The 27,776-nt window shown below is 45.0% G+C and overlaps 1 protein-coding gene and 11 non-coding genes across 12 annotated transcripts; 9 read left to right on the top strand and 3 right to left on the bottom strand.

Moving 5' to 3' along the window:
* The first annotated feature begins 5,425 nt into the window (after positions 1–5,425).
* On the top strand, positions 5,426–5,640 carry LOC131705603 (small nucleolar RNA U3). The gene has a single exon (XR_009310553.1). It is a non-coding gene; the product is annotated as a small nucleolar RNA U3 (small nucleolar RNA).
* A 678-nt stretch (positions 5,641–6,318) lies between these two features.
* On the top strand, positions 6,319–6,400 carry trnal-cag (transfer RNA leucine (anticodon CAG)). The gene has a single exon. It is a non-coding gene; the product is annotated as a tRNA-Leu (tRNA).
* A 298-nt stretch (positions 6,401–6,698) lies between these two features.
* On the top strand, positions 6,699–6,772 carry trnai-aau (transfer RNA isoleucine (anticodon AAU)). The gene has a single exon. It is a non-coding gene; the product is annotated as a tRNA-Ile (tRNA).
* A 170-nt stretch (positions 6,773–6,942) lies between these two features.
* trnas-aga (transfer RNA serine (anticodon AGA)) lies at positions 6,943–7,024 on the bottom strand. The gene has a single exon. It is a non-coding gene; the product is annotated as a tRNA-Ser (tRNA).
* Positions 7,025–9,167: 2,143 nt separating this feature from the next.
* LOC131705373 (small nucleolar RNA U3) lies at positions 9,168–9,382 on the top strand. Its single transcript, XR_009310329.1, has one exon. It is a non-coding gene; the product is annotated as a small nucleolar RNA U3 (small nucleolar RNA).
* Positions 9,383–10,060: 678 nt separating this feature from the next.
* Positions 10,061–10,142, top strand: trnal-cag (transfer RNA leucine (anticodon CAG)). The gene has a single exon. It is a non-coding gene; the product is annotated as a tRNA-Leu (tRNA).
* A 299-nt stretch (positions 10,143–10,441) lies between these two features.
* Positions 10,442–10,515, top strand: trnai-aau (transfer RNA isoleucine (anticodon AAU)). Its single transcript has one exon. It is a non-coding gene; the product is annotated as a tRNA-Ile (tRNA).
* Positions 10,516–10,685: 170 nt separating this feature from the next.
* trnas-uga (transfer RNA serine (anticodon UGA)) lies at positions 10,686–10,767 on the bottom strand. The gene has a single exon. It is a non-coding gene; the product is annotated as a tRNA-Ser (tRNA).
* Positions 10,768–12,921: 2,154 nt separating this feature from the next.
* LOC131705419 (small nucleolar RNA U3) lies at positions 12,922–13,136 on the top strand. Its single transcript, XR_009310376.1, has one exon. It is a non-coding gene; the product is annotated as a small nucleolar RNA U3 (small nucleolar RNA).
* Positions 13,137–13,814: 678 nt separating this feature from the next.
* On the top strand, positions 13,815–13,896 carry trnal-cag (transfer RNA leucine (anticodon CAG)). Its single transcript has one exon. It is a non-coding gene; the product is annotated as a tRNA-Leu (tRNA).
* A 298-nt stretch (positions 13,897–14,194) lies between these two features.
* trnai-aau (transfer RNA isoleucine (anticodon AAU)) lies at positions 14,195–14,268 on the top strand. Its single transcript has one exon. It is a non-coding gene; the product is annotated as a tRNA-Ile (tRNA).
* Positions 14,269–18,965: 4,697 nt separating this feature from the next.
* LOC131705158 (reticulon-4 receptor-like 2) lies at positions 18,966–21,286 on the bottom strand. Its single transcript, XM_059007406.1, has 3 exons — positions 21,221–21,286; positions 20,433–20,690; positions 18,966–19,778 (listed from the first exon to the last, which is right to left on the bottom strand). Exons 1-3 carry the CDS (start codon positions 21,284–21,286, stop codon positions 18,966–18,968), a joined length of 1,137 nt encoding a protein of 378 aa, XP_058863389.1.
* Positions 21,287–27,776: the final 6,490 nt, after the last annotated feature.

The raw sequence follows: 27,776 nt of genomic DNA on the forward strand, positions 1-27,776 counted from the left end.
TGCCGCATCTGCCCTGGCAGATAGGGCATACTGCCAGCTATGTGCAGGGTTTCAGACACGCACCCTTCGCCAGAGAGCGAGGAAGGCAGTTGGAGGTCGTTCCCCATCCTTGGGCTCGTCCCACACCGTCTCGGCCCCACCGTCATCGATCGTGTCGCTGCCGGCGACGTCTCAGCTCCCTCTGAGCCCATCTTCCCAGCTTACAGCTGGTCAGAGATCTCCAGCCAGGCGTGCTCGGGAAAGTTCCCGTTAGTCCCTCCTCTCGCGGGGCACGCCCCCGTCGGGAGTCTCGATCCAGGTCTCGATCGCCTTGCCGGAGAAGGCACTCTCGCTCCCCTCTGAGGGGTAGGCGTTACCAGGACACATCTGGGGTGGCTGAGCTCACCTCCAAGATGTCACAATTTATGGAGCTCATGATGGGACAACAATCCCTCCTTATGACCCTATCAAATGTGGCGCCTCGGGCCCCAGAGCTAGTAACCGGACCCAGCACTAGTCAGCTGACGGTTCCTCCACCAGTGCCCCAGGAAGTAGAGTGGGACGCAGATGCTGTCTCAAGGGACGCATCTGATGCAGACCCGCTCTTTGAGGACACAGAGCCTGAGGTGGCATCCCAGCACTCTGGGCAGGACGACCCTGAAGTGCTGGATACTAATGACCCTATCTGGTCAGTGGTGGAGAGGGCAGCCCGTCACTTAGGCGTGGATTGGCCTGCGTCAGAGCCAACACGACGCTCTTTATTTGAGTTGCCATCGGCTCCGCCGCTTCAGTCCAGGATGCTCCCGGCATTCCCGGATTTTATTAAGGAGGTGCAGTCCACCTGGGGAGCCCCGGCCTCCGCCCCGGCGACTTCTCGCAAGGCTTCGGCTTTTACCATGCACGGGGCGAGCGAAGCTGGATTAGCGTCCTTTCCGCCAGTGGGCGCCGCGTTCGCCGTGCTAGTAAAGGCGCCGACATTATCGGGGCTGGCTAAGGACCATTCCTGCCCTAACAGGCTGTGTAGGATTACGGAGGCCCACCTAAAAAAGGGTTATGCCGCGGCTACAGAGGCAGTTAGACTGTCTAACGTGGCCAGCCTCCTGACACTCTACCAGGCGGCGCTGATTCGCGACCTGCCTGAGTCCCCATCTGTCGGACTTAGAACCGAGCTGGGTGCAGTTGCACAGCTTTTGGTTAAGCTGGCTCAGCTGAATGTGCGAGCACAGGGCAGGAGCATTGCTTCCCTTGTAGTGGCAAGGAGGCAGCTCTGGCTCTCACAGGCCAGTGTACAGGAGCCTGATAAGGCCCCGTTGCTAGATGCTCCTATATCCCCGGGGCACACGTTTGGCCCAGCGGTGGAGGAGATGCTGCAACGCTCCGTCAAGGCGCGTGAGGCGTCGCAGCAGTTGGCTAAGATGTGGCCAAGCAAGCCTTTCCAGCCAAGGCGGCCGCAGGAGCGCCAATGGCGCAGGGCGCCGCCGCAGCAGCAAGTGCACCCACAGGGCAGTAAAACCGCCCCTTTGGGGGTTTCAGCACGCAGCCAACCTGCGTTTGCAAGACCGCAGCGTGGAGGGTGGCGCCCCAGAGGAGGTAGCAGACCACGCCCTCGTGGCTCTGGTCAGGCCCCTCGTGAGCGAGTGCAGCCTAAGCAGCCCTGAGAAACCCTGGCAGCCATTAACCCACCCCTACACTGTTACACAGCTTCTGTTCTGGCAACAATGCACCAACGACATCTGGGTGCGCAAGACTATACTCACCGGGTACACCCTTCAATTCCGGTTAACCCCCCCCCCCCCCCCCCTTCAGGGGAGTGGGGGTAACTGCAGTGAAGGACTCGGTTCAGTCCTCAGCTCTAAATGCAGAAATACAGGCATTGCTCAAGAAGCGTGCCATTCAACTAGTAGACCCTGCTCTGACCGACCAGGGGTTCTACTCCAAGTACTTCCTAGTGCCAAAAAAGGACGGCGGGCTCTGCCCTATTTTAGATCTGCGACTACTGAACAAATACCTACGGGTGTTGTCGTTCAAGATGCTTACGCACAGGCACATTGTCCAGTCTGTCCGGCAGGGCGACTGGTTTACCACCGTAGACCTCACAGATGCATACTTTCACGTTCCCATCTGTCCGGGTCACAGGAAGTACCTACGTTTCGCATTTCAGAGCAGGGTCTACGAGTTTTGTGTCCTGCCATTCGGCCTGTCTCTAGCTCCTCGAACCTTTTTGAAGTGTATGGACGCCATTTTAGCCCCCTTGCGGGCTCAAGGCATCCGACTGCTGAACTATCTGGACGACTGGCTCGTCTGCGCGCAGTCAAAGGAGCAGTTGGCACAGCACACAGTGATGGTTACAGACCATCTTCAGCGGCTAGGTCTGAAGGTCAATTCAGAAAAGAGCCGCCTCGTGCCGAGCCAACAGACCGAATTCTTGGGTCTGCATCTGGACTCTGTGTCCATGGAAGCGACCCTGTCGACACAAAGAGTTGCCTCACTGGAGCGGTGTCTCTCCCTATTCAGGTTGAGAGAAACAGTCAGCATGGAGCTGTGTCAGTGCATGCTGGGGTTGATGGCTGCTGCCTCGCAAGCCCTTCCTTTGGGCTTACTACACCAGAGACCTCTGCAGGCCTGGTTCAATGCCTTCGCGTTGCATCCGCGGAGAGACAAACACCGCAGGTTGAGGGTATCCCGAACCTGCTGGGAAGCACTGCGCTGGTGGAAAGTTCCGTCGAACATCCGCCAGGGTGTACGCTTGGGTCCCATCTTCCGAAGGGAGGTTATTACGACCGACGCTTCCAACCAAGGTTGGGGAGCAGTCTGGAACGGGTCGGGGACTCGCGGAGTGTGGTCAGGACCCTGGAGGTCGGCCCACATCAATGCTCTGGAACTCAGAGCGGTGGACCTTGCCCTGCGGCACTTCTTGCCAGTGCTTCTAGGCAAGCACGTGTTAGTGCGGTCAGACAACACCACGGTAGTGGCGTATATCAACCGCCAGGGCGGCTTGCGGTCCCCCGGTCTTCACCGGTTGGTAACACGGCTGTTGCTTTGGGCTCAACCGCGTTTAGCCTCTCTGCGGGCGGTTCACCTACCGGGCAGAGTCAATTACGCAGCGGATCTCCTGTCCAGAGGAGGTCCTCTTGCAGGCGAATGGCATCTTCACCCTCGGGTGGTAGAGCGAGAGACCACGCACTGCCCCCTATGGTTCTCGGTGAAGGACCTCGACAGCCCCCTAGGAGTCGATGCACTGGCTCACGAATGGCCGCCAGGGCTCCTGTACGCATTTCCACCGATTCCGATGCTCCCCGCCTTCTTGGAGAAGGTCAGGGTAGAGCAAGCGACAGTGATCCTGATCGCTCCTCGGTGGCCTCGGAGGATATGGTTCCCGAGTCTAGTGCAGTTGTTGCACGGTCGCCCGAGGGAGCTCCCTCTGCGAGCGGACCTGTTGTCCCAAGCCCAAGGAGGGCTATGGCACCCGAACCCCAAGCTCATGCAGCTATGGGCTTGGCCCCTGAGCGGGAGCGCCTGTCAGCCTTAGGGCTTTCGACGGCGGTTATATCCACCATTCAGAGTGTGAGAGCGCCCTCTACTCGGTCGCAATATGCGTATAAGTGGCAATTGTTTCAGAGTTGGTGTCTGGCTGAGGGCCATGACCCGGTCTCCTGCCCTATGGCAGTGATATTACAGTTTCTGCAGAAGCTGTTAGATGAGGGTAAGTCTCCCTCTACACTTAAAGTGTATTTGGCCGCTATTTCGGCTTGCCATGTACGCATTGACGGGTTATCACCTGGTTGCCATTTCCTGGCATCTCAGTTCCTAAAGGGCGCAAGACGCTTGCGGCCTCCAAGGTCGACCAGTTTACCGTCTTGGAGCCTTGATGTGGTGCTAGAAGCCCTTACCAAGGCACCGTTCGATCCTCTCCACAGTGTGGATATGAAGTTCGTGTCTATTAAGACTGCGTTTTTGCTGTCAGTGGTATCAGCAAAACGTGTGGGCGAGTTACATGCACTCTCGGTGCATCCATCATGTACTCGTTTCGCAGGAGACGGTTCTAAGGTCTCCATGCGTCCAAATCCGGCCTTTTTACCCAAGGTCCTGCCTCAATATCCCCGTTTCACATGAACCAAACAGTCGAGTTGATGGCGTTCCATCCTCCTCCTTTTTCTTCCCCAGAGGAAGAGCGGTTACACATGCTCTGCCCTGTGCGGGCATTGAGGTGTTATATTGATCGCACAAAGACTGTGAGGCAAACAGAACAGCTGTTCATATGCCATGGTTCTAAAACTTTGGGTCAGCCGCTGTCTAAGCAACGCCTTTCTCATTGGATAGTGGATGCTATTCAGTTAGCATATGATACTATGGGCCTTCCGCCACCAGGGCAGTTGAAGGCACATTCCACTAGGGGTATGGCAACATCCTGGGCCCTCTTTAGAGGGGTGCCGATGTCTGACATTGGCGCTGCAGCCAGTTGGGTTACAACTCATACATTTACGAGGTTCTACCGGTTAAATGTACTGGAATCCTCTGCTCCGTCATTTGGAGCATCTGTGTTGCACTCTATGACGCCTCAGGTTGCGGACGTCTAGAGTGGTTGACAATATGGTGTGACTATTCCACCTTGGGACAGGTGTCATTGCGAGCATAGACGCTGAGGCGCAGCTCCGCATATGTGTAGATCTACTGCCTACGCAGTTGCGTTATGACGTAAGGCTGTCCTACTGCCGAGAATCCTCTCTCGCGACGGCTTGGGTACACTGTTCCCATACCTTGATGGTTATTTTCCACTTGAAAGGGAACGATAGGTTGCGGATGCAACCCCGGTTCCCTGAAAGAGAAAATAACCATCAAGCCGCCAGGTCGCTCTGGAGGCCTTCACGGCCTGAAGGGCAAAAGAGGAAGTGACTCTCCACGCGCTGTGTATAGTAAGCTCCCAGGGGGGCGGGCTTACACGGCAGCTTGCGCGGAGGCCTATCGGCAGCTTTGACATAAAGCTCAGCCAATCCCTACTGCCTGACGGCAATGTCCCATACCTTGATGGTTATTTTCTCTTTCAGGGAACCGGGGTTGCATCCGCAACCTATCGTTTTATTGGATAACACCCTGGGAGCTCGACAGAACAGTGTGTATGCATATTGCTAAAATGGAAACCAAATATACACGATTCAAATGGGAATCGTATTCAGATTTTAAGCACAAATTAGATAGACTTCACAGTGCAAAGGAGGAAGGCAGACAATGCAAATGAGGCAACTGGCTCCTACTTTTTAAATCATACGAGAAACTTGAACCCAATTAAGCTTTTAACCGCCTGCAGTCTGGAATGAGTTTGAAATGTTGTTGTAACACCTCACTGGGCAACAGCAATTGCATTATATGAAAGCTCCTGTTAATTTGTCAGCGGCACAGCTACCGGTGCCACTCAGAGTTGGAGGGAGACGGTCGGCCACTTGCCCATAAAACAATACTTTCAGGGATCATTTCTATAGCGATTTGCTAGCAAAATGCGTTTTTAAAGTGTTTGGACTCGCTATCCACGAGGAAGAGTGAGAGTGTTCGCTTTTGAGCGTGAAGGAGACAGTGAGTGTTGTTTTTGGCCAACTGCTCCCTGTTATTGATGACCCCTCCAGTGTTCCTTAGGGGGCTGGAGGAAGCGGACACGTTCTGAGTGGGTATCTTGCCTAAAGGTACTCAAGACGAACTACAGTTGCAAAGCACTGCTGCTTTTTCGACGATTGATTAAAACTATCAATCTGACTGAAAACACGGATCACATTAATTGTGATCGGTTTGATACCAATAGGCTTACATGACAGGTATTGTGTATAGACAAAGTCATATACACAGAAATGAACACGGACAGTGTTTATTAAGGGCTGACTCGTTGAAACGTTCGAGAGATCTCGGTGTACTGGACAAATATACTGGATTTTTTCCATGTCGTAATTGTGCCGCCTGTGATAATGCGTTTGAAACTAGAGATAATGTGAGACAATGTCTGTTACTGGCGGATTGTTTACAAATGTACTCAATTATGTTACAACTTTTGTGTCTACGAAACATATCTGTAACATTTATGTAATGCCTGTGTGGTTTTTTCATGAAGTTAATTTGCTAACAGACTGTTCTGATTTGTTTCTAACCGTGAAGCGATCGCTCTGTTTGCCGTATATTTTCTTTCTGTAAGAGGAGTGTCCTTGTGATCCCATATAGAATGCGACGAAACAGGTCGCCCTCCTTAATATAAACAGATAAAGAATAAGTTCACGCACACCCCAGGTGATTTACTGCAGCGTCAGACATTGGAGGTTCAGCAGTGTACTGCAGTGTTGGGCAAAGTCGACGGTGTCAGTCAGGATGGCCGAGCGGTCTAAGGCGCTGCGTTCAGGTCGCAGTCTCTCTGGAGGCGTGGGTTCGAATCCCACTTCTGACAAACCTTTTTGTTCATTTATTTCTTAAAACGTCCACCGAATGCTTTGTAATTTGATTTGTTTTTCTTGTTAGTATTCGAATCACAAGGTCGTTAAATGAGAGAAAGTCACCGCAAGCCTGCACCTCACCACATCCTTCACACTGTTAAACTGCCTCATTATGACGAGGCCTCTAATTATGCCTTTCCGATACTTTGAATGTGTTATTGTTGAGTTTAACATGAGAACATCTTAGTAGAACAATCATAATGTCCGCAGGACTTATTTTCCTCGGCTTCTAGTAACAAGCTTTGAGTGTGTGGCCGGTTAGCTCAGTTGGTTAGAGCCTGGTGCTAATAACGCCAAGGTCGTGGGTTAGATCCCCGTACGGGCCACGGCTTTTCTTCTTTAAAGAAACCACAGCATTTGTAATGGTGCCAAAATGAACAATCTTTAACAAAATGAACCGAAGCGATATGAAGTACAACCAGTAATATTTCAGACTTCCTGAGCTTTAAACATGTATTAACAATGAACACATACAATCAATTAAAAACAAAGCTTACGTAGTGGGCAGGATTCGAACCTGCGCGGGGAAACCCCAATGGATTTCTAGTCCATCGCCTTAACCACTCGGCCACGACTACATGCTCGCTCGGTTGTTTGTGAAAATCTCCAAAAGAAGTAAACGAAACCCGCAGTAATGCTGTAGATGGCAGTATAGGCTAACTAATGAACCGAAGTCAAATGCCTTTGTTGAAACTGTCAGATTTGTACAAGGCAAGCACACGTGGGAAATGTAAATACAATATAATTTTTGTTAACGTTCATAATAATGAATACATCTTTATTTCAAAATACGTAGCTATTTAACTGATCTTTTCAAAAAAACACCCCCATCCACAAAACAAAGTAGTTATTTATTTCAACTGAAAAATTGACTTGCTTCATGGCTGTTCCCAGAGCACTCGAGCACGTTCTGGCTAGCGTGAGCGGACTTAGCAGATAACAAGATCTACAAAATATCACATGCTAATAAAACATACCATAATTATGTTCGTTTTTATTATACATGGTGACTTACAGAGACTAGGGTGTGTGAACTATGCATCAGCTGCAGTGTCACTTACAGTTACATCTCACCCGAAAACGGGGCACAAGAAAGTTAAGTGACTTGCTCAGGGTCACACAATGAGTCAGTGGCGGAGGTGGGATATGTATCGGGGGACCTCCTGGTTACAAGCCCTTCATCTTTAAACACTGGACCATGCAGCCTCCTATAACAAAATCACACCCCAGATTTGACTCCCACCCACAATCCCTGGCATAGAAGGCCAGTGCCTTATCCATTAGGCCACAAGGGCTGACACGATAAACACAGTTGGTAGTACTAAAGAAAGAGGGAACAATAGTATCGTGGTTTAATACATCATATCCAAGCCATCGTTGGTGTTCAAACACAGCAGAGTGTTACATTGGGAAAGGGCCGTACTTTTCAGTACGTATTTGATATTCATGTGGGAAGATTTAAGATTGTGAAGAAGTTTAAGTATGCTGCGTATTTGCGCATTGGGAACCTTACATAATTAGGTTTTTGATTAATGCCACTTTCTTACGGACAGTAATCAAGGTGACGATACAAGACCAGAGCCAATAAAGCAGTTATTTTCCTGTCCTTTCATTACCATATTCTAGTGTGCTTGTTCAGAATATGCGTGAATCGTGAAAACATCTTGCCAATATGTGAACAAAGCCAGCATTCACTTTATTGATCACCATGTGTATTAACCGCTATTGGAAAACAGATGATTGTGTTAAAGATGTTAATAGATTTTTAATGTACACGTTTTAGAGCTAAACGTTTGTTGAGACAGTTCAGGCGCTGTAGCAGTGTTTAACTATTTCCTGGATGTTTGCCTTTTGGTCTTACTCTAGAAAAAGTAATAATAATACTAAAAAGTAGGCAAAACCATTTTTTGAGAAACCGCATTTGGGAGAAAAACTAACAGTTTGGAAACGCATTTGCAAAGGCATTGGATTCTATTGTGGTGTTTCCGAACTGTTGAACGTTTCTCATTACATGCAGGTTTATTGGCTTGACAAAAAGGCGATTGACGAAAAGAATGCTGTCTCGATAGAAAAATCGCGTCAAGCTGAAATAGCTCAGAGTTAGACTGTAACTGTCTCTGCTTCGATGCTGGGTTTTTGCAAACAGCACGACTAGGGTTTTTTTTTTTTTAATTAATTTTTTGAATTAAAAAAACAGCACATTTTTTCTTCAGTGTAATTGGAGGAAATAAAAACGTATTATAGTGCAATTTTCTAATGCGATTAAGAAATGCAAAAAGCATCATCCCTGCGTGGGCTTGAAACACCAACCTTTCGATTAACAGCCGAACGTGCTAACCGATTATGGTGTTTTATTGGATAACACCCTGGGAGCTTGACAGAACAGTGTGTATGTATATTGCTAAAATGGAAACCAAATATACACGATTCAACTGGGAATCGTATTCAGATTTTAAGCACAAATTTGATAGACTTCACAGTGCAAAGGAGGAAGGCAGACAATGCAAATGAGGCAACTGGCTCCTACATTTTAAATCATACGAGAAACTTGAACCCAATTAAGCTTTTAACCGCCTGCAGTCTGGAATGAGTTTGAAATGTTGTTGTAACACCTCACTGGGCAACAGCAATTGCATTATATGAAAGCTCCTGTTAATTTGTCAGCGGCACAGCTACCGGTGCCACTCAGAGTTGGAGGGAGACGGTCGGCCACTTGCCCATAAAACAATACTTTCAGGGATCATTTCTATAGTGATTTGCTAGCGAAATGCGTTTATAAAGTGTTTGGACTCGCTATCCACGAGGAAGAGTGAGAGTGTTCGCTTTTGAGTGTGAAGGAGACAGTGAGTTTTGTTTTTGGCCAACTGCTCGCTGTTATTGATTACCCCTCCAGTGTTCCTTAGGGGGCTGGAGGAAGCGGACACGTTCTGAGTGGGTATCTTGCCTAAAGGTACGCAAGACGAACTACAGTTGCAAAGCACTGCTGCTTTTTCGACGATTGATTAAAACTATCAATCTGACTGAAAACACGGATCACATTAATTGTGATCGGTTTGATACCAATAGGCTTACATGACAGGTATTGTGTATAGACAATGTCATATACACAGAAATGAACACGGACAGTGTTTATTAAGGGCTGACTCGTTGAAACGTTCGAGAGATCTCGGTGTACTGGACAAATATACTGGATTTTTTCCATGTCGTAATTGTGCCGCCTGTGATAATGCGTTTGAAACTAGAGATAATGTGAGACAATGTCTGTTACTGGCGGATTGTTTACAAATGTACTCAATTATGTTACAACTTTTTTGTCTACGAAACATATCTGTAACATTTATGTAATGCCTGTGTGGTTTTTTTCATGAAGTTAATTTGCTAACAGACTGTTCTGATTTGTTTCTAACCGTGAAGCGATCGCTCTGTTTGCCGTATATTTTCTTTCTGTAGAGGAGTGTCCTTGTGATCCCATATACAATGCGACGAAACAGGTCGCCCTCCTTAATATAAACAGAAAAAGAATAAGTTCACGCACACACCAGGTGATTTACTGCAGCGTCAGACATTGGAGGTTCAGCAGTGTACTGCAGTGTTGGGCAAAGTCGACGGTGTCAGTCAGGATGGCCGAGCGGTCTAAGGCGCTGCGTTCAGGTCGCAGTCTCTCTGGAGGCGTGGGTTCGAATCCCACTTCTGACAAATCTTTATTGTTCATTTATTTCTTAAAACGTCCACTGAATGCTTGGTAATTTGATTTGTTTTTCTTGTTAGTATTCAAATCACAAGGTCGTTAAATGAGAGAAAGTCACCGCAAGCCTGCACCTCACCACATCCTTCACACTGTTAAACTGCCTCATTATGACGAGGCCTCTAATTATGCCTTTCCGATACTTTGAATGTGTTATTGTTGAGTTTAACATGAGAACATCTTAGTAGAACAATCATAATGTCCGCAGGACTTATTTTCCTCGGCTTCTAGTAACAAGCTTTGAGTGTGTGGCCGGTTAGCTCAGTTGGTTAGAGCGTGGTGCTAATAACGCCAAGGTCGCGGGTTCGATCCCCGTACGGGCCATGGCTTTTCTTTTTTAAAGAAACCACAGCATTTGTAATGGTGCCAAAATGAACAATCTTTAACAAAATTAACCGAAGCGATATGAAGTACAACCAGTAATATTTCAGACTTCCTGAGCTTTAAACATGTATTAACAATGAACACATACAATCAATTAAAAACAAAGCTTACGTAGTCGGCAGGATTCGAACCTGCGCGGGGAAACCCCAATGGATTTCAAGTCCATCGCCTTAAACACTCGGCCACGACTACATGCTCGCTCAATTATCTGTGAAAATATCCAAAAGAAGTAAACGAAACCCGCAGTAATGCTGTAGATGGCAGTATAGGCTAACTAATGAACCGAAGTCAAATGCCTTTGTTGAAACTGTCAGCTTTGTACAAGGCAAGCACACGTGGGAAATGTAAATACAATATAATTTTTGTTAACGTTCATAATAATGAATATATCTTTATTTCAAAATACGTAGCTATTTAACTGATCTTTTCAAAAAACACCCCCATCCACAAAAACAAAGTAGTTATTTATTTCAACTGAAGAATTGACTTGCTTCACGGCTGTTGCCAGAGCACTCGAGCACGTTCTGGCTAGCGTGAGCGGACTTAGCAGATAACAAGATCTACAAAATATCACATGCTAATAAAACATACCATAATTATGTTCGTTTTTATTATACATGGCGACTTACAGAGACTAGGGTGTGTGAACTATGCATCAGCTGTAGAGTCACTTACATTTACATCTCACCTGAAAAACGGAGCACAAGAAAGTTAAGTGACTTGCTCAGGGTCACACAATGAGTCAGTGGCGGAGGTGGGATATGTATCGGGGGACCTCCTGGTTACAAGCCCTTTATCTTTAACCACTGGACCACACAGCCTCCTATAACAAAATCACACCACAGATTTGACTCGCACCCACAATCCCTGGCATAGAAGGCCAGTGCCTTATCCATTAGGCCACAAGGGCTGACACGATAAACAAAGTTGGTAGTACTAAAGAAAGAGGGAACAATAGTATCGTGGTTTAATACATCATATCCAAGCCATCGTTGGTGTTCAAACACAGCAGAGTGTTACACTGGGAAAGGGCCGTACTTGTCAGTACGTATTTGACATTCATGTGGGAAGATTTAAGATTGTGAAGAAGTTTAAATATGCTGCGTATTTGCGCATTGGGAACCTTACATAATTAGGTTTCTGATTAATGCCAGTTTCTTACGGACAGTAATCAAGGTGACGCTACAAGACCAGAGCCAATAAAGCAGTTATTTTCCTGTCCTTTCATTACCATATTCTAGTGTGCTTGTTCAGAATATGCGTGAATCGTGAAAACATCATGCCAATATGTGAACAAAGCCAGCATTCACTTTATTGATCACCATGTGGATTAACCGCTATTGGAAAACAGATGATTGTGTTAAAGATGTTAATAGATTTTTAATGTACACGTTTTAGAGCTAAACGTTTGTTGAGACAGTTCAGGCGCTGTAGCAGTGTTTAACTATTTCCTGGATGTTTGCCTTTTGGTCTTATTCTAGAAAAAGTAATAATAATACTAAAAAGTAGGCATTAACCATTTTTTGAGAAACCACATTTGGGAGAAAAACTAACAGTTTGGAAACGCATTTGCAAAGGCATTGGATTCTATTGTGGTGTTTCCGAACTGTTGAACGTTTCTCATTACATGCAGGTTTACTGGCTTGACAAAAAGGCGATTGACGAAAAGAATGCTGTCTCGATAGAAAAATCGCGTCCAGCTGAAATAGCTCAGTTGGGCGAGCGTTAGACTGTAACGGTTCCTGCTTCGATACCGGGGTTTTTGCAAACAGCACGACTAGGGGTTTTTTTTTAAATTAATTTTTTGAATTAAAAAAAAAACAGCACATTTTTTCTTCAGTGTAATTGGAGGAAATAAAAACGTATTATAGTGCAATTTTCTAATGCGATTAAGAAATGCAAAAAGCATCATCCCTGCGTGGGCTTGAAACACCAACCTTTCGATTAACAGCCGAACGTGCTAACCGATTATGGTGTTTTATTGGATAACACCCTGGGAGCTCGACAGAACAGTGTGTATGTATATCGCTAAAATGGAAACCAAATATACACGATTCAACTGGGAATCGTATTCAGATTTTAAGCACAAATTTGATAGACCACAGTGCAAAGGAGGAAGGCAGACAATGCAAATGAGGCAACTGGCTCCTACATTTTAAATCATACGAGAAACTTGAACCCAATTAAGCTTTTAACCGCCTGCAGTCTGGAATGAGTTTGAAATGTTGTTGTAACACCTCACTGGGCAACAGCAATTGCATTATATGAAAGCTCCTGTTAATTTGTCAGCGGCACAGCTACCGGTGCCACTCAGAGTTGGAGGGAGACGGTCGGCCACTTGCCCATAAAACAATACTTTCAGGGATCATTTCTATAGCGATTTGCTAGCGAAATGCGTTTTTAAAGTGTTTGGACTCGCTATCCACGAGGAAGAGTGAGAGTGTTCGCTTTTGAGTGTGAAGGAGACAGTGAGTGTTGTTTTTGGCCAACTGCTCGCTGTTATTGATTACCCCTCCAGTGTTCCTTAGGGGGCTGGAGGAAGCGGACACGTTCTGAGTGGGTATCTTGCCTAAAGGTACGCAAGACGAACTACAGTTGCAAAGCACTGCTGCTTTTTCGACGATTGATTAAAACTATCAATCTGACTGAAAACACGGATCACATTAATTGTGATCGGTTTGATACCAATAGGCTTACATGACAGGTATTGTGTATAGACAATGTCATATACACAGAAATGAACACGGACAGTGTTTATTAAGGGCTGACTCGTTGAAACGTTCGAGAGATCTCGGTGTACTGGACAAATATACTGGATTTTTTCCATGTCGTAATTGTGCCGCCTGTGATAATGCGTTTGAAACTAGAGATAATGTGAGACAATGTCTGTTACTGGCGGATTGTTTACAAATGTACTCATTTATGTTACAACTTTTTTGTCTACGAAACATATCTGTAACATTTATGTAATGCCTGTGTGGTTTTTTCATGAAGTTAATTTGCTAACAGACTGTTCTGATTTGTTTCTAACCGTGAAGCGATCGCTCTGTTTGCCGTATATTTTCTTTCTGTAAGAGGAGTGTCCTTGTGATCCCATATAGAATGCGACGAAACAGGTCGCCCTCCTTAATATAAACAGAAAAAGAATAAGTTCACGCACACACCAGGTGATTTACTGCAGCGTCAGACATTGGAGGTTCAGCAGTGTACTGCAGTGTTGGGCAAAGTCGACGGTGTCAGTCAGGATGGCCGAGCGGTCTAAGGCGCTGCGTTCAGGTCGCAGTCTCTCTGGAGGCGTGGTTTCGAATCCCACTTCTGACAAACCTTTTTGTTCATTTATTTCTTAAAACGTCCACCGAATGCTTTGTAATTTGATTTGTTTTTCTTGTTAGTATTCGAATCACAAGGTCGTTAAATGAGAGAAAGTCACCGCAAGCCTGCACCTCACCACATCCTTCACACTGTTAAACTGCCTCATTATGACGAGGCCTCTAATTATGCCTTTCCGATACTTTGAATGTGTTATTGTTGAGTTTAACATGAGAACATCTTAGTAGAACAATCATAATGTCCGCAGGACTTATTTTCCTCGGCTTCTAGTAACAAGCTTTGAGTGTGTGGCCGGTTAGCTCAGTTGGTTAGCGCGTGGTGCTAATAACGCCAAGGTCGCGGGTTCGATCCCCGTACGGGCCATGGCTTTTCTTCTTTAAACACAGCAGAGTGTTACTATTATTATTATTATTATTATTATTTATTTCTTAGCAGACGCCCTTATCCAGGGCGACTTACAATCGTAAGCAAAAACATTTCAAGCGTTACAATACAAGTAATACAATAAGAGCAAGAAATACAATAACTTTTGTTCAAGTAAAGTACAAGTTTGACAAACCACAATTCAATAATACAGCAGGTAATAGTGACAGTTACATCAGTATATGATTAAATAGTGATAGTTACATCAGGATGTGAGTAAATACAAAGTACTACAGGTTAAAAACTTGGCAGATTACAGTATTCTGAGGTACAGGATTAAATGCAGTAAAATAGGGGCTGATAAGAGCAAAATAAAGCACATTTACATGAAGGGTGATAGTGTCCCAGGATACAAACAGAGGAGTTCTACAGGTGCTCTTTGAAGAGGTGAGACTTAAGGAGGCGCCGGAATGTGGTCAGGGACTGGGCAGTCCTGACATCTGTAGGAAGGTCATTCCACCACTGCGGAGCAAGGGTGAAGAAGGAGCGGGCTTTGGAGGCAGGGGAGCGTAGCGGTGGTAGAGCTAGTCTTCTAGTGCAGGCGGAGCGGAGAGGTCGAGTGGGGGTGTAGGGAGAGATGAGGGTCTGGAGGTAGCTGGGTGCAGTCTGGTCAAGGCATCTGTAGGCTAGTACAAGAGTCTTGAACTGGATGCGAGTGGTGATCGGGAGCCAGTGGAGCGATTGGAGTAGTGGACTAGCGTGGGCGAAGCGAGGCAGAGAGAACACCAGGCAGGCAGCAGAGTTCTGGATGAGCTGGAGCGGACGGGTGGCGGACGCAGGGAGGCCAGCCAGGAGGGAGTTACAGTAGTCTAGGCAGGAGAGTACCAGGGCCTGGACCAGGAGCTGGGAAGCATAGTTGGTGAGGAAGGGTCGGATTCTTCGGATGTTGCTCAGGAAGAATTGTCAAGTGCGTGCCAGAGTGGAGATGTGCTGGGAATAAGAGAGGCAGGGGTCCAGGGTGACTCCGAATCTTAGCTGAGGAGGAGGGAGAGAGTGTGGTAGTTTCCAGAGGAACAGTTGTTACAAAAAAGTTAGTCTATAATATTAATCCTAACAGAAACAATAGGCTTCCCAGCCATCAGCTTGGAAGCAGAATGGAGATCAAATCGGACGAATAACAAGTGCAAAATGGAATGCGGAAATCAATGTAAAGGCAGTTTAAATAAGAGCAGCTGCAATACATTAAATAGAGTTATATTTAAGAGCAAGTAGTAACTGCAGTAGAGTATTTAATTATGGATGGACCAAACTTGCAGGTCGCCACTGTCACATTTTCCAGGAAATCACGGCTAATACTGAGAAAGAAAACAGATGAGAACCTAACAGAAAACTAGTGAAAAACACTGCATTGATTACCTGAACTTGTCAAATGTAGCCTACTGAATTGCTGAATTGTTGGGGGGAGAATGGCGCATCCAGCTGAGGCGCTTCATCTGAAATGCAGCGTGTGCCCTATAGCCTGGAGATCGCTGGTTCCAATCCAGACTATGCCATCTCCGAGGGGGCGGCGCACAGTTGGCCGACTGCTACCCGGGTTGGGTTGTCTTAGGTCAGCTTGGTAATCATTGTCTCAACAAGCTCCAGCAACTCCTGTGGCGACCGGTTGCCTGCGAGTTGTGGGCGGAACTGCGTTTCCTCCAACACCGCTACAGCCAGGTGCGGTTGTCTTTGCTGTTGCAGTGTGACAAGAGGAGGGTGGCTGACGGCGTTTGTTTCAGAGGATGCGCATGATGAGTCTTCGTTCTGCCGAGTCGATACGGGAAGTTGCAGCAGCGCCATAAACAAAACAATTGGATATTCCAAATTGGGAGATTTTTTTAAATATTACAACAAAAAAATTAAATAGTTAAGCTTCAAAAAATCTATTTTTGACTGAGCGAGTTAAGTGTGTATGGTAACCTGACAACACAACACGTTGAAAACACAGAAAAGACGCTGAGAAAAAAAAAAGTTTCCTATTTTCTGTTTAATTAAGAAAATACAATAAAAAAAGATTATTCTCTTACTTGTCTTCCTGCCATATCGTCTCTTTTTTGGTCAAATATTGAATATATTCGTATTCAATTTCAAACGACTGTTCTTTGTTCCCATGATGCATCTGTGATGGGCTGGGTTTTAGCGATCAAGATAATTTCTGATATTTTACAGTGGCTGGACTTTATAATAATAAAAAAATGAAAAAGGGTAACGAGCGACAAATGCATTAATTTCTGTCGATTTGTTCTATTTTAATGGGTTATAATTTTACAAATTTAAAAGACATTCATTAAGAAAAGATAAAACTAATTTAATAACCTTTAAAAATTATGTTTTTATTGACAGAAATATATTTGATGTATGTGTGTTTGGCATGAAATCAAATAAAGTCCCATTGGATTTTGCTTGAAAAGAGGAAACACAAAAGGTGTTTTTTTTAGGTTTTTTTTTTAAATAAAGCATTTATTCAACATGTTTTTTTTTACAAAAATACATAAAAATACAACACAATACAACACGGAATGTTTTTTTTTTTTTTTTTGTTAAAAGAATGACAAAAGTTAAAATATTTTTTCGTTTTTTTTTTCTGTTTGTTGTTGGGCTGCCATCTTGGTAAGAGCTTGTCAATTGTCGCATGTGAACACATTCCCTACCAAAATGTCCAGTACAGTACAGTACCGTGCTGTTAGATTAGACTGGACTGTATTGCATTAGCTGGCTCTCATATCTCCAGTACAGTACCGTGCTGTTAGATTAGACTGGACTGTATTGAATTAGCTGGCACTCAGATCACCAGTACAGTACCGTGCTGTTAGAATAAACTGGACTGTATTGCATTAGCTGGCTCTCATATCTCCAGTACAGTACTGTGCTGTTAGATTAGACTGGACTGTATTGCATTAGCTGGCTCTCATATCTCCAGTACAGTACTGTGCTGTTAGATTAGACTGGACTGTATTGAATTAGCTGGCTCTCAGATCACCAGTACAGTACCGTGCTGTTAGATTAGACTGGACTGCTGTTTTTAAAATCCATAAAATGTTGTAAATCTTAAATTCCTGAGATCTAACACTTATGAAAATGAATGAACAAAATAAACAAATAAATACATAAATGAAAAAATCAATACACAACTTTATAAACAAATTCCTAAAATTACACAAATTCAGTCAATCCAACACCTTTAAAAAAAAAGTACAAAGTAACACAGTAACGCAGGTCTATAGGAAACTCAACACTGCAGAGCTGCACAGAGCAGGTCTATAGGAAACTCAACACTGCAGAGCTGCACAGAGCAGGTCTATAGGAAACTCAACACTGCAGAGCTGCACAGAGCAGGTCTATAGGAAACTCAACACTGCAGAGCTGCACAGAGCAGGTCTATAGGAAACTCAACACTGCAGAGCTGCACAGAGCAGGTCTATAGGAAACGCAACACTGCAGAGCTGCACAGAGCAGGTCTATAGGAAACTCAACACTGCAGAGCTGCACAGAGCAGGTTAAAAGGAAAGAGAGATCAACACTGCAGAGCTGTACAGAGCAGGTCTATAGGAAACTCAACGCTGTAGAGATGCACAGAGCAGGTCTGTAGGAAACTCAACACTGCAGAGCTGCACAGAGCAGGTCTATAGGAAAGACAAAATTTCATTTTTTTATATAAATTTTTCGATTAGTTCCTTTTAAAACAGTGCTTTCCCTGGGTCTCTCTCAAACGCTTTCAATGAGACTCCCTATTTCACAGCAGTTTCAATAAGACTCCCTATTGCACAGCAGTTTCAATAAGACTCCCTATTGCACAGCAGTTTCAATAAGACTCCCTATCGCACAGCAGTTTCAATGTGACTCCCTATTGCACAGCAGTTTCAATAAGACTCCCTATTGCACAGCAGTTTCAATGAGACTCCCTATCACACAGCAGTTTCAATAAGACTCCCTATTGCACAGCAGTTTCAATAAGACTCCCTATCGCACAGCAGTTTCAATGTGACTCCCTATTGCACAGCAGTTTCAATGTGACTCCCTATTGCACAGCAGTTTCAATAAGACTCCTTATTGCACAGCAGTTTCAATAAGACTCCCTATTACACAGCAGTTTTAATGAGACTCCCTATCGCACAGCAGTTTCAATAAGACTCCCTATCACACAGCAGTTTCAATAAGACTCCCTATCGCACAGCAGTTTCAATAAGACTCCCTATCACACAGCAGTTTCAATAAGACTCCCTTTTGCACAGCTGTTTTAATGAGACTCCCTATTGCACAGCAGTTTCAATGAGACTCCCTATTGCACAGCAGTTTCAATAAGACTCCCTATTGCACAGCAGTTTCAATAAGACTCCCTATTGCACAGCAGTTTCAATAAGACTCCCTAATGCACAGCAGTTTCAATGAGACTCCCTATTGCACAGCAGTTTCAGTAAGACTCCCTATCACACAGCAGTTTCAATGAGACTCCCTATCACACAGCAGTTTCAATAAGACTCATTATCGCACAGCAGTTTTAATAAGACTCATTATCGCACAGTAGTTTCAATAAGACTCATTATCGCACAGCAGTTTCAGAGCAGAGCTGGTCTATAGGAAACTCAACACTGCAGAGCAGTGATTGAATCGTAATATCTTTTCAATATAGACTTTAAGGGGAAATTCACAAATGCTCTTCACATGGTTTCAGGAAAAAGAAAGTGAAGGGTGAGAGTGAGGGAGAGAGAGAGGAGAAAGAGGGACGCATCTGGACAAACGCCTCTGGATTTCCCGTTTGCTTCTTTCAAACAATCCAACTTGTAACAACGAATAGTGGAGTCTTCGTTTTCATATTTCTCCCAGTAGTCTTGCTCTTTAACTTTTGTCAATGTGGACTCAGCTTCGTAACTTTTGGTTTGACTTTTATCTGGACTGATGTAACTGTTGTCTTGCTGTTGTCCTTTCTTTCCATCCAAGCCTTTAGATTTGTCCGAATTCCCACCGCTTGCCTTGCCCGATTTGGGGAACCACCATCTCTTTCTGGTGCTGAAGGTGTAAGTGACGCGGGCTCTCGGATAGTAAGGCATCATGGGGCAGGGAGCGAAATCGATTTCTCTCAAGAACCTCAAATCTAGACCTTTCCTCTCCTCGGGACCGGCGCAGAGGAGCTCGGAGCTGGAGATCCAGACCTGACGGAACCATTCCCAAAGAGGGCGGGCCTGGCAGGAGCAGCTCCAGGGGTTTCCGTTGAGTCTGAGGAACTGCAGGGACGAGAGATCGGAGAGGGCCGAAGCAGGGAGGTCTGTTAGGGCGTTGTTGAAGAGGAAGAGGGAGGTGAGGTGACCCAGGTCAATGAAGGCTTTGTGGTTGACCTGTCGCACTCGGTTCTCGTGGAGGAGGAGCCTGTCCAGGTTGACCAGCCCTCTGAAGACATTTTCAGACAGGACTCGGATTTGGTTGCCGTGGAGGAAGAGGTGAGTGAGATTCACCAGGTCTGAGAAGAGATTGTCCTGAGAGGGGGAGAGAGAGGGAGGGGGAAGGGGAGGGACAGAGATTGATATTTGGCACATGAAAATTCAGTACTACCAAAAAGTTGTATGTTAAATTATGAAATTAAAATTATTTGTGTTATAGCTCTCCTGTATGTATCTGCCTCCTGTCACCCCTTCCCCCCCAGGAGCAGGGTTGAGACAGACTGTATTAGATAGGTAGAGGGGGCTATCCAGGAGCAGGATTGAGACACACTGTATTAGATAGGATAGAGGGGGCTATCCAGGAGCAGGGTTGGAGACACTCTATATTAGATAGGATTGGGGGGGGGCTCCAGGAGCAGGGTTGGAGACACACTGTATTAGATAGGATGGGGGGCTCTTCAGGAGCAGGATTGAGACAGACTGTATTAGATAGGATGGGGGGCTCTCCAGGAGCAGGGTTGGAGACACACTGTATTAGATAGGATGGGGGGGGGATGGGGGGGGCTCCAGGAGCAGGGTTGGAGGCGCACTGTATTAGATAGGAGGTTTCTCTCTCTCTCTCTCTCTCTCTCTCTCTCTCTCTCTCTCTCTCTCTCTCTCTCTCTCTCTCTCTCTCTCTCTCTCTCTCTCTCTCTCTCTCTCTCTCTCTCTCTCTCTCTCTCTCTCTCTCTCTCTCTCTCTCTCTCTCACCTGGATGTGTTGCAGCAGGTTGTCCTGCAGGTAAAGGAACTGCAGGCTGTAGAGTTTTTTGAAGATGTTTCCGGGCAGGGTCCCCAGCTGGCAGCGGTATATGTGCAGGCTCTGCAGCTTGTCCAGCCCCCGGAAGGAGTCAGGATGGAGGGTGCGCAGGGAGGGGTTATCCCCCAGGTCCAGCTCCTCCAGATCTCGCATGTCGCTGAAGGAATCGGGTTTGATGGTGCTGATGTTGTTGGAGTAGAGCCACAGGACCTGATGAGAGGGAGAGAGAGAGGTGGGGGAGGGAGAGGAAGATCATTTTCAAGCTCAATTTCGAGTTACAGTCAAACCTGTATTAAGAGACCTGCACTCAAGGGACAGTCAAATAGTGTCTCTTAAAAGAGGGACCCCCCCATACATTTTCTATTTGTCTCCGACATCCTACCTTCCTGTAATTATATATGTATGTTTAAAAAACTCTGTAAAAAACTACATATATGAACAAAATAAGTACTGGAATTGAATTACATTTAGATTATTGTGTGGGCTTGCAAGTTGTTGTTTCGGAGGACAAAAGCTTGAGTGCGTTTGTCTATCTCCAGCCTCTCCCAGCCGAGAAGGAGTCACTGCGGGGGAGATCGCAGCAGCAGCAGCAGCAGTGGTGAGGCAGACATAGTCTTAAAAACAATTTATAAATTGGGGGAGAAAAGGGGGTTACAAATAATTGTGAAGTGTGAACAGGGCAAGACGAAGCTGAAGGACTGCGCCCGCAGCTCTGTGATGCGGTTGTTTTGGAGGAATACTCTCTGGCTGTCGTAGGGAATGCCGGCCGGCACCGCCGAGAAGTTCTGAGACTGGCAGCTGACCATCATCGGGGAGGGGTAACAGACTCACAGCCTGGGGCAGGAATAGGCAGGGCTAGGAGAGCAGACTGCCAGCCAGAGCAACAGCCAGACAGACACCGAGCCTGAGTGGGGAGAGAGAGGAGAGAGTGTGAGAGAGGAGAAGGGAGGGGAGAGAGATAGACTGATAGATAAACAGAATGACAGACAAGACAGAAAGGCAGATAAACCAATATACAGACAGATTTGAAGTCATGTCTCAATGAACATTTATTCAGTTGTCTGTCATAGATCTCTCTAAGAGTGACCCCTGACCCCGAGTGACCCAATGATATAATATTCTCAGCACATAACAGAACTGACTGGGCGAACAGTCACTCAGAGAGAGGCTCGGAAACTTTGGTGACATTTATAGAGGAACCCGAATACTCGGAAAAACAGGAACGCCTTCTATAATTCAGGGAAGACAATGAATAGAGGAGAACACTGTCAATGTGTGTGTGTGTGTGTGTGTGTGTATGTCTCTCAATGTGTGTCTGTGTCTCGGTGTGTTTCTATCTCAATGTGTGTGTGTGTGTGTGCTTCAGTGTGTGTGTCTCAGTGTGTGTCTCTCTCAATGTGTGTGTGTGTCTCTCTCAATGTGTGTGTGTGTCTATTTCAATGTGTGTGTGTGTCTCATTGTGTGTGTGTGTGTCTCGGTGTGTGTCTCTCTCAATGTGTGTGTGTGTCTCTCTCTCAATGTGTGTCTCAGTGTGTTTCTCTCTCAATGTGTGTGTGTGTCTCAGTGTTTTTCTCTCTCAATGTGTGTCTCAGTGTGTTTCTCTCTCAATGTGTGTGTGTGTCTCAGTGTGTTACTCTTGCAATGTGTGTGTGTTCCAGTGAGTGTATGTCTCTCAATGTGTGTGTGTCTCAGTGTGTGTCTCTCTCAATGTGTGTGTGTGCTCCAGTGTGCGTATGTGTGTCTCTCAATGTGTGTGTCTCTCTCAATGTGCGTGTGTGAAAGCCTGAACACATTTCACTCCAGATTAGCACTCTCACACAGCAGCACATCAGCAGCACGGTGGAAATGACTTCATCAGGAACAAGAAGCCGCTTTATTTATGGTGGATCTGTTGACCTACAAATCTGATTATAATATTTTATTATCTTTAACAATAATAGGGGACTCCCGAGTGGTGCATCCTGTAAAGGCACACCCTGGAGTGCAGAATGCACTGTTTCAAATCAGGGCCTATGCCATCGCCAGCTGTGGCCAGGAGCTCCTAGGAGGTACCTAGGGGATTCCTAGAGGATTTCCAAGGGGCTCCCAGGGACAGTGCACAATTAGCAGAGTGCCACCCAGGCAGGGGGGCTCAAGTCAGCTGGGTAATCACGGTCTCACCGCACACCAGTGACTCCTGTGGGTGGCCAGACGCCCGCCTGCCTGCCTGCCTGCCTGCCTGTGAGCCGGCTGTGTTACACTGGGCTTGCAGTGTGAAAGAAAGAAACAAAAAAACAAAGAAAGAAGAAAGTGGACAGCTTGACTTGACAGCTTGAAGTACGGTGTTGTTTCAGAGGACTAAAGCTTGAGTGCGCTTGTCTGTCTCCAGCCTCTCCCAGCCGAGGAGGCATCACTGCGGGGGTGGGGGGGGGGGGGAGGGGAGGTGTGGAGGTGGGGTGGTGTGGGGGGTTGTAGAAGCAGTGAGACAGGGGCTGTCTTAAAAACAATTGGGCATTCCAAATTGGGGAGAAATCACGGGGTAAAAATAATTGACGATTCCAAAAGAAAAAGAAACTAAACTTTGATATGCTTTGATGTTAACATTTAAGGGGGTGACTGCTTGAAAAGGCATCTGCGACGGGGGACTGCCCCGTCTTTATGAACGTGGTTGGGACTGGCAGGGAGGGGGTTAAATTCCTCCGTGCCAGGAAAACATGTGAGAATGTGGCTGGAGCCCTAATTGAATAATCAGCAATTATTGATTAATTGGGCTCCAGCCACAGGGGATAAAAGCCAGGGGAGAGGCCCTGGCTAGGGGGAGTGTTCTAGAAGGAGAAGAAACAAGACTGTTTTGTGTGTGCTGTTTTTCTGTTTGTTTGTTTTTGAATCCAGTGAAGGCAACGCCCAGCCTGGAAACCTTTATTTTTGTAAATTTTGCTTTTTTTGTTTTGTGTTTATTTTATGTTTAAAACCTTTTTGTTTGGCCCTTGTGTCGGTTTATTTTGTATTTTTGTTTATTAAAAACGTTATTTTTGAACGTTGAAAATGTCTCTGAGTCTCAACCTCGGTCATTTCCTGTCACAGCATCCCTCAGACAAACGGTTATAAACTTCTATTTATCTTTTAGTCTACAGAATTCCAGTGATTAATTTGTTGATTCATTCATTAGTTCATCCCTTTACACTTCCAAACGAGTCACTCGTTCTCGCTCTCCCTCTTGCTGTTCTTTCTCTCACTTCCTTTTCCTCCCTCCCTCTCCCTCCCACTCTCTCAGTAGTTTGTTTAATTTATTTATTTACACATTCATTCACAATTTGAGTGATTCACTATTGCCCTGCAAGCTGTTTGAAAACCAAAATGATTGATTTACATCATAGACACGCAAACACAGAGACGCAGAGACACAGGTGCACATTCTGAAACACGCACACAGTGACTCATGCACAGAGAAATACGCACACTGACACACAGAGAGACATGAACACGCGTACACACAGGGAAACACACACACACTCACTGAGACACGAACACACACACACACACAGAGGGTATACAACTTAATAATTAGCTTGTCAGCTTGTAACCTGCTGATGAAGCCCTATGGCATAAACTTCAGTAAAAAAAGACTATGCCAGTTTCAATAAGACTCCCTATTGCACAGCAGTTTCAATGAGACTCCCTATGGCACAGCAGTTTCAATGAGACTCCTATGGCACAGTAGTTTCAATGAGACTCCTGTGGCACAGCAGTTTCAATGAAACTCCTATGGCACAGCAGTTTTACTGAGACTCCTATGGCACAGCATACATTCTACTGTTTAGCAGACTCTGATATTTTATTTCTTAGCAGACACCCGTATCCAGGGTGACTTACAATTGTGATATTATTATTTACATACAATTACCCATTTATACAGTTGGATTTTTTAATGGAGCAATCTAGGTAAAGTACCTGCTTGCTCAAGGGTACAGCAGCAGTGTGTGTGTCCCCACCTGGGACTGAACCCATACAAGAGCCTCCGGTCAAGAGTACAGAGCCCCCCTGACCACTACTCCACACTGCTGCTCCAGATATTGATTGCGACATCTGAAATCGATGAAATTGATTAAGCATGTCTGAAATCTCTTTATAATACACAGCAGCAGATACTGATATGGATTGAGCATGTCTGAAATCTCTTTAAAATACACAGCAGCAGACCCGGATATTGATTAAGCATGTCTGAAATCTCTTTATAATACACAGCAGCAGACCTGGATATTGATTGAGCATGTCTGAAATCTCTTTATAATACACAGCAGCAGACCGATATTGATTGAGCATGTCTGAAATCTCTTTATAATACACAGCAGCAGACCCTGATATTGATTGAGCATGTCTGAAATCTCTTTATAATACACAGCAGCAGATACTGATATGGATTGAGCATGTCTAAAATCTCTTTATAATACACAGCAGCAGACCCTGATATTGATTGAGCATGTCTGAAATCTCTTTATAATACACAGCAGCAGACCCTGATATTGATTGAGCATGTATGAAATCTCTTTATAATACACAGCAGCAGATACTGATATTGATTGAGCATGTCTGAAATCTCTTTATAATACACAGCAGCAGATATTGATATGGATTGAGCATGTCTGAAATCTCTTTATAATACACAGCAGCAGACCCTGATATGGATGGAGCATGTCTGAAATCTCTTTAATACACAGCAGCAGACCCTGATATTGATTGAGCATGTCTGAAATCTCTTTATAATACACAGCAGCAGACCCTGATATTGATTGAGCATGTCTGAAATCTATTTATAATACACAGCAGCAGATATTGATATGGATTGAGCATGTCTGAAATCTCTTTATAATACACAACAGCAGACCCTGATATTGATTGAGCATGTCTTTAATCTCTTTATAATACACAGCAGCAGACCCTGATATTGATTGAGCATGTCTGAAATCTCTTTATAATACACAGCAGCAGACCCTGATATGGATTGAGCATGTCTGAAATCTCTTTATAATACACAGCAGCAGATGCTGATATTGATTGAGCATGTCTGAAATCTCTTTATAATACACAGCAGCAGACCCTGATATTGATTGAGCATGTCTGAAATCTCTTTATAATACACAGCAGCAGACCCTGATATTGATTGAGCATGTCTGAAATCTCTTTATAATACACAGCAGCAGACCCTGATATGGATTGAGCATGTCTGACATTTCTATCAAACGGAAAAACGACTAAAAATAAGGAATACTAAAAGACCATGTTCGCAAACTCAAAACAAGCGATACAAAGAAATACATACATAGACCAAACCCGTATATTTAATAATATAATATAGATTTTGTTGAATATATATGTGAATGATCAAATATATAACATTTCAAAGTACATAACTGAATATTTGAAAAGAGATGAAAAAAAAAATAAACAAACGAAGTCTATCTGCTCATTTATGTTATTAGTTGCTCCTCACTGCGTGTTAAACTTAACAAAGACTTAAAATAAATGACAATAAATAAATAAATAAAACACATCATTGTCAATGTAAATCCATACTTCTATAAGATTCAGTATTTATTTTTACTTACCTTTGACATTTCGAGTACGGGAACCGCTTCGTAAATTCGACCGAGTCCCCATTTCTACTCTGTGCCGGGTGTATTCGTGTGCGGCGCTGCTGCTGCTATCTCTCCGCTGGAGTCTGGTGCTCTCTTTCGGCTCGACTGCGCCTATTATAGAGGGCCACTGCCTACGAAGCACTTGGGGGCTGCGACGGGAAACCCACACGGGCCAAGCCGGGGCATTGTGCGCTAAAGGCGGGGGACAAAACCCGGCACTGTGCCCGCTGACGGAGCTCAGAAGCGAGGGAGGGAGTGGGGAGGAGACTCCGAGGAGGTCTATAAAAGTTCAATTTCTCCGCTAAATATCAAAAGAAAAGAGGAAGGGATGAATGAAGAAAGGATGAAAAGAAGACGTCTGCGTCAATTTTTTTAATGCTATTCCAAATTAATACGGATCTTATTTTTTTACTTTGAAGGTTCTGCGATCTAAGACACGGCTCACACCGCCGTTCACTCGCAGACTGACAGGCGCTCCGATACGGCAGGAAAGTTATAGGGGAGCCACTGCAGGATTGAGGCTCTCTTTAGGACCATCGGTTAACAACTCCTGCACTAGATGGATGGACAGACAGACAGCTAGCAAGCAACTACTTTACCTCTTAGATTGTTCCAGTAAAAACCCAACTGTATAAAAGGGTGGCAGAATTTGTATACATTTGTGATTCTTGAAATGTGTATTATTATTATTATTATTTTATGTAGGCTGTGTGTGACAACTGTAAAATAAATAATAGGCTACTAATGTAAAAATAATACTGCTGCCTCTGTGTGTGTGTGTGTGTGTGTGTGTGTGGGTGTGTGTTTGTGTGTGTGTGTTTTGTACTGGTAATAGACAGGACTGTTTCTAGCCTTTTGGGGGCCCTAAGCAGGATTTGGTTTGCCCACCCCCCGCCCCCCGCCCCCCGCCCCCCCAGTAGCCCACTCCACTTGGCACGACATCAAAACAACATAGGCTTAAGACTACTGTCTTTCTTGAAACGTTTGTATGAGCACACATATGTACGAGCAAACATACAATGTACAAATAAACATTTAGATTTTTACTGAGGCAAAAAAAAAAAAAAAATGAACAAACCTCTTGCAGATCCTGTTCATGTTACAAAGGTAAAAGTTATCATCTTACAAAGCCTGGAGACTGTTCATGTAAAGTGCAAAGCAATATTAAGTCTCTTGGATGATGATGTTAATGTTAAAATTTGATGACCCATATTATTTCAAAGATTAAAACTAATTGTCTCCCAGCAAAACCACAGCAATCTACAATGACCATATTCACACTGTCAGAAATATGTAATTTTAAAAGGACAAGAATATAACATCAGTATTAATAAGTAGATGGGTTCATACCTTTATTGACTTGCATTTGGTTCACTGCTACTTAAGTTGCCTTACACTGCTGGGACTGGTAACTGCTGCTGACCGGTAAGACTGGTGCTGATACTGCTGGGACTGGTGCTGACACTGTGACTCGTGCTTTGAACGAGTTTAGCACACAGTTTCTCACTCAATTCTAATATTCTTTTGTCTGTATAAATCGATGATAGGAAGTAGTACAGTACTTCAGGCGGGGGAAACCGGTCGCAGAGGTCCCGGTACTGCCTGGCGCACAGGCCGGGTCGCTATAGATGCAAATACACAGCCCGAGATTATAGTAATGTGAAGAAATTAAAAATAACAT

This window comes from Acipenser ruthenus, chromosome 35 (assembly GCF_902713425.1).
Source record: "Acipenser ruthenus chromosome 35, fAciRut3.2 maternal haplotype, whole genome shotgun sequence".
Classification (NCBI taxonomy): domain Eukaryota; kingdom Metazoa; phylum Chordata; class Actinopteri; order Acipenseriformes; family Acipenseridae; genus Acipenser; species Acipenser ruthenus.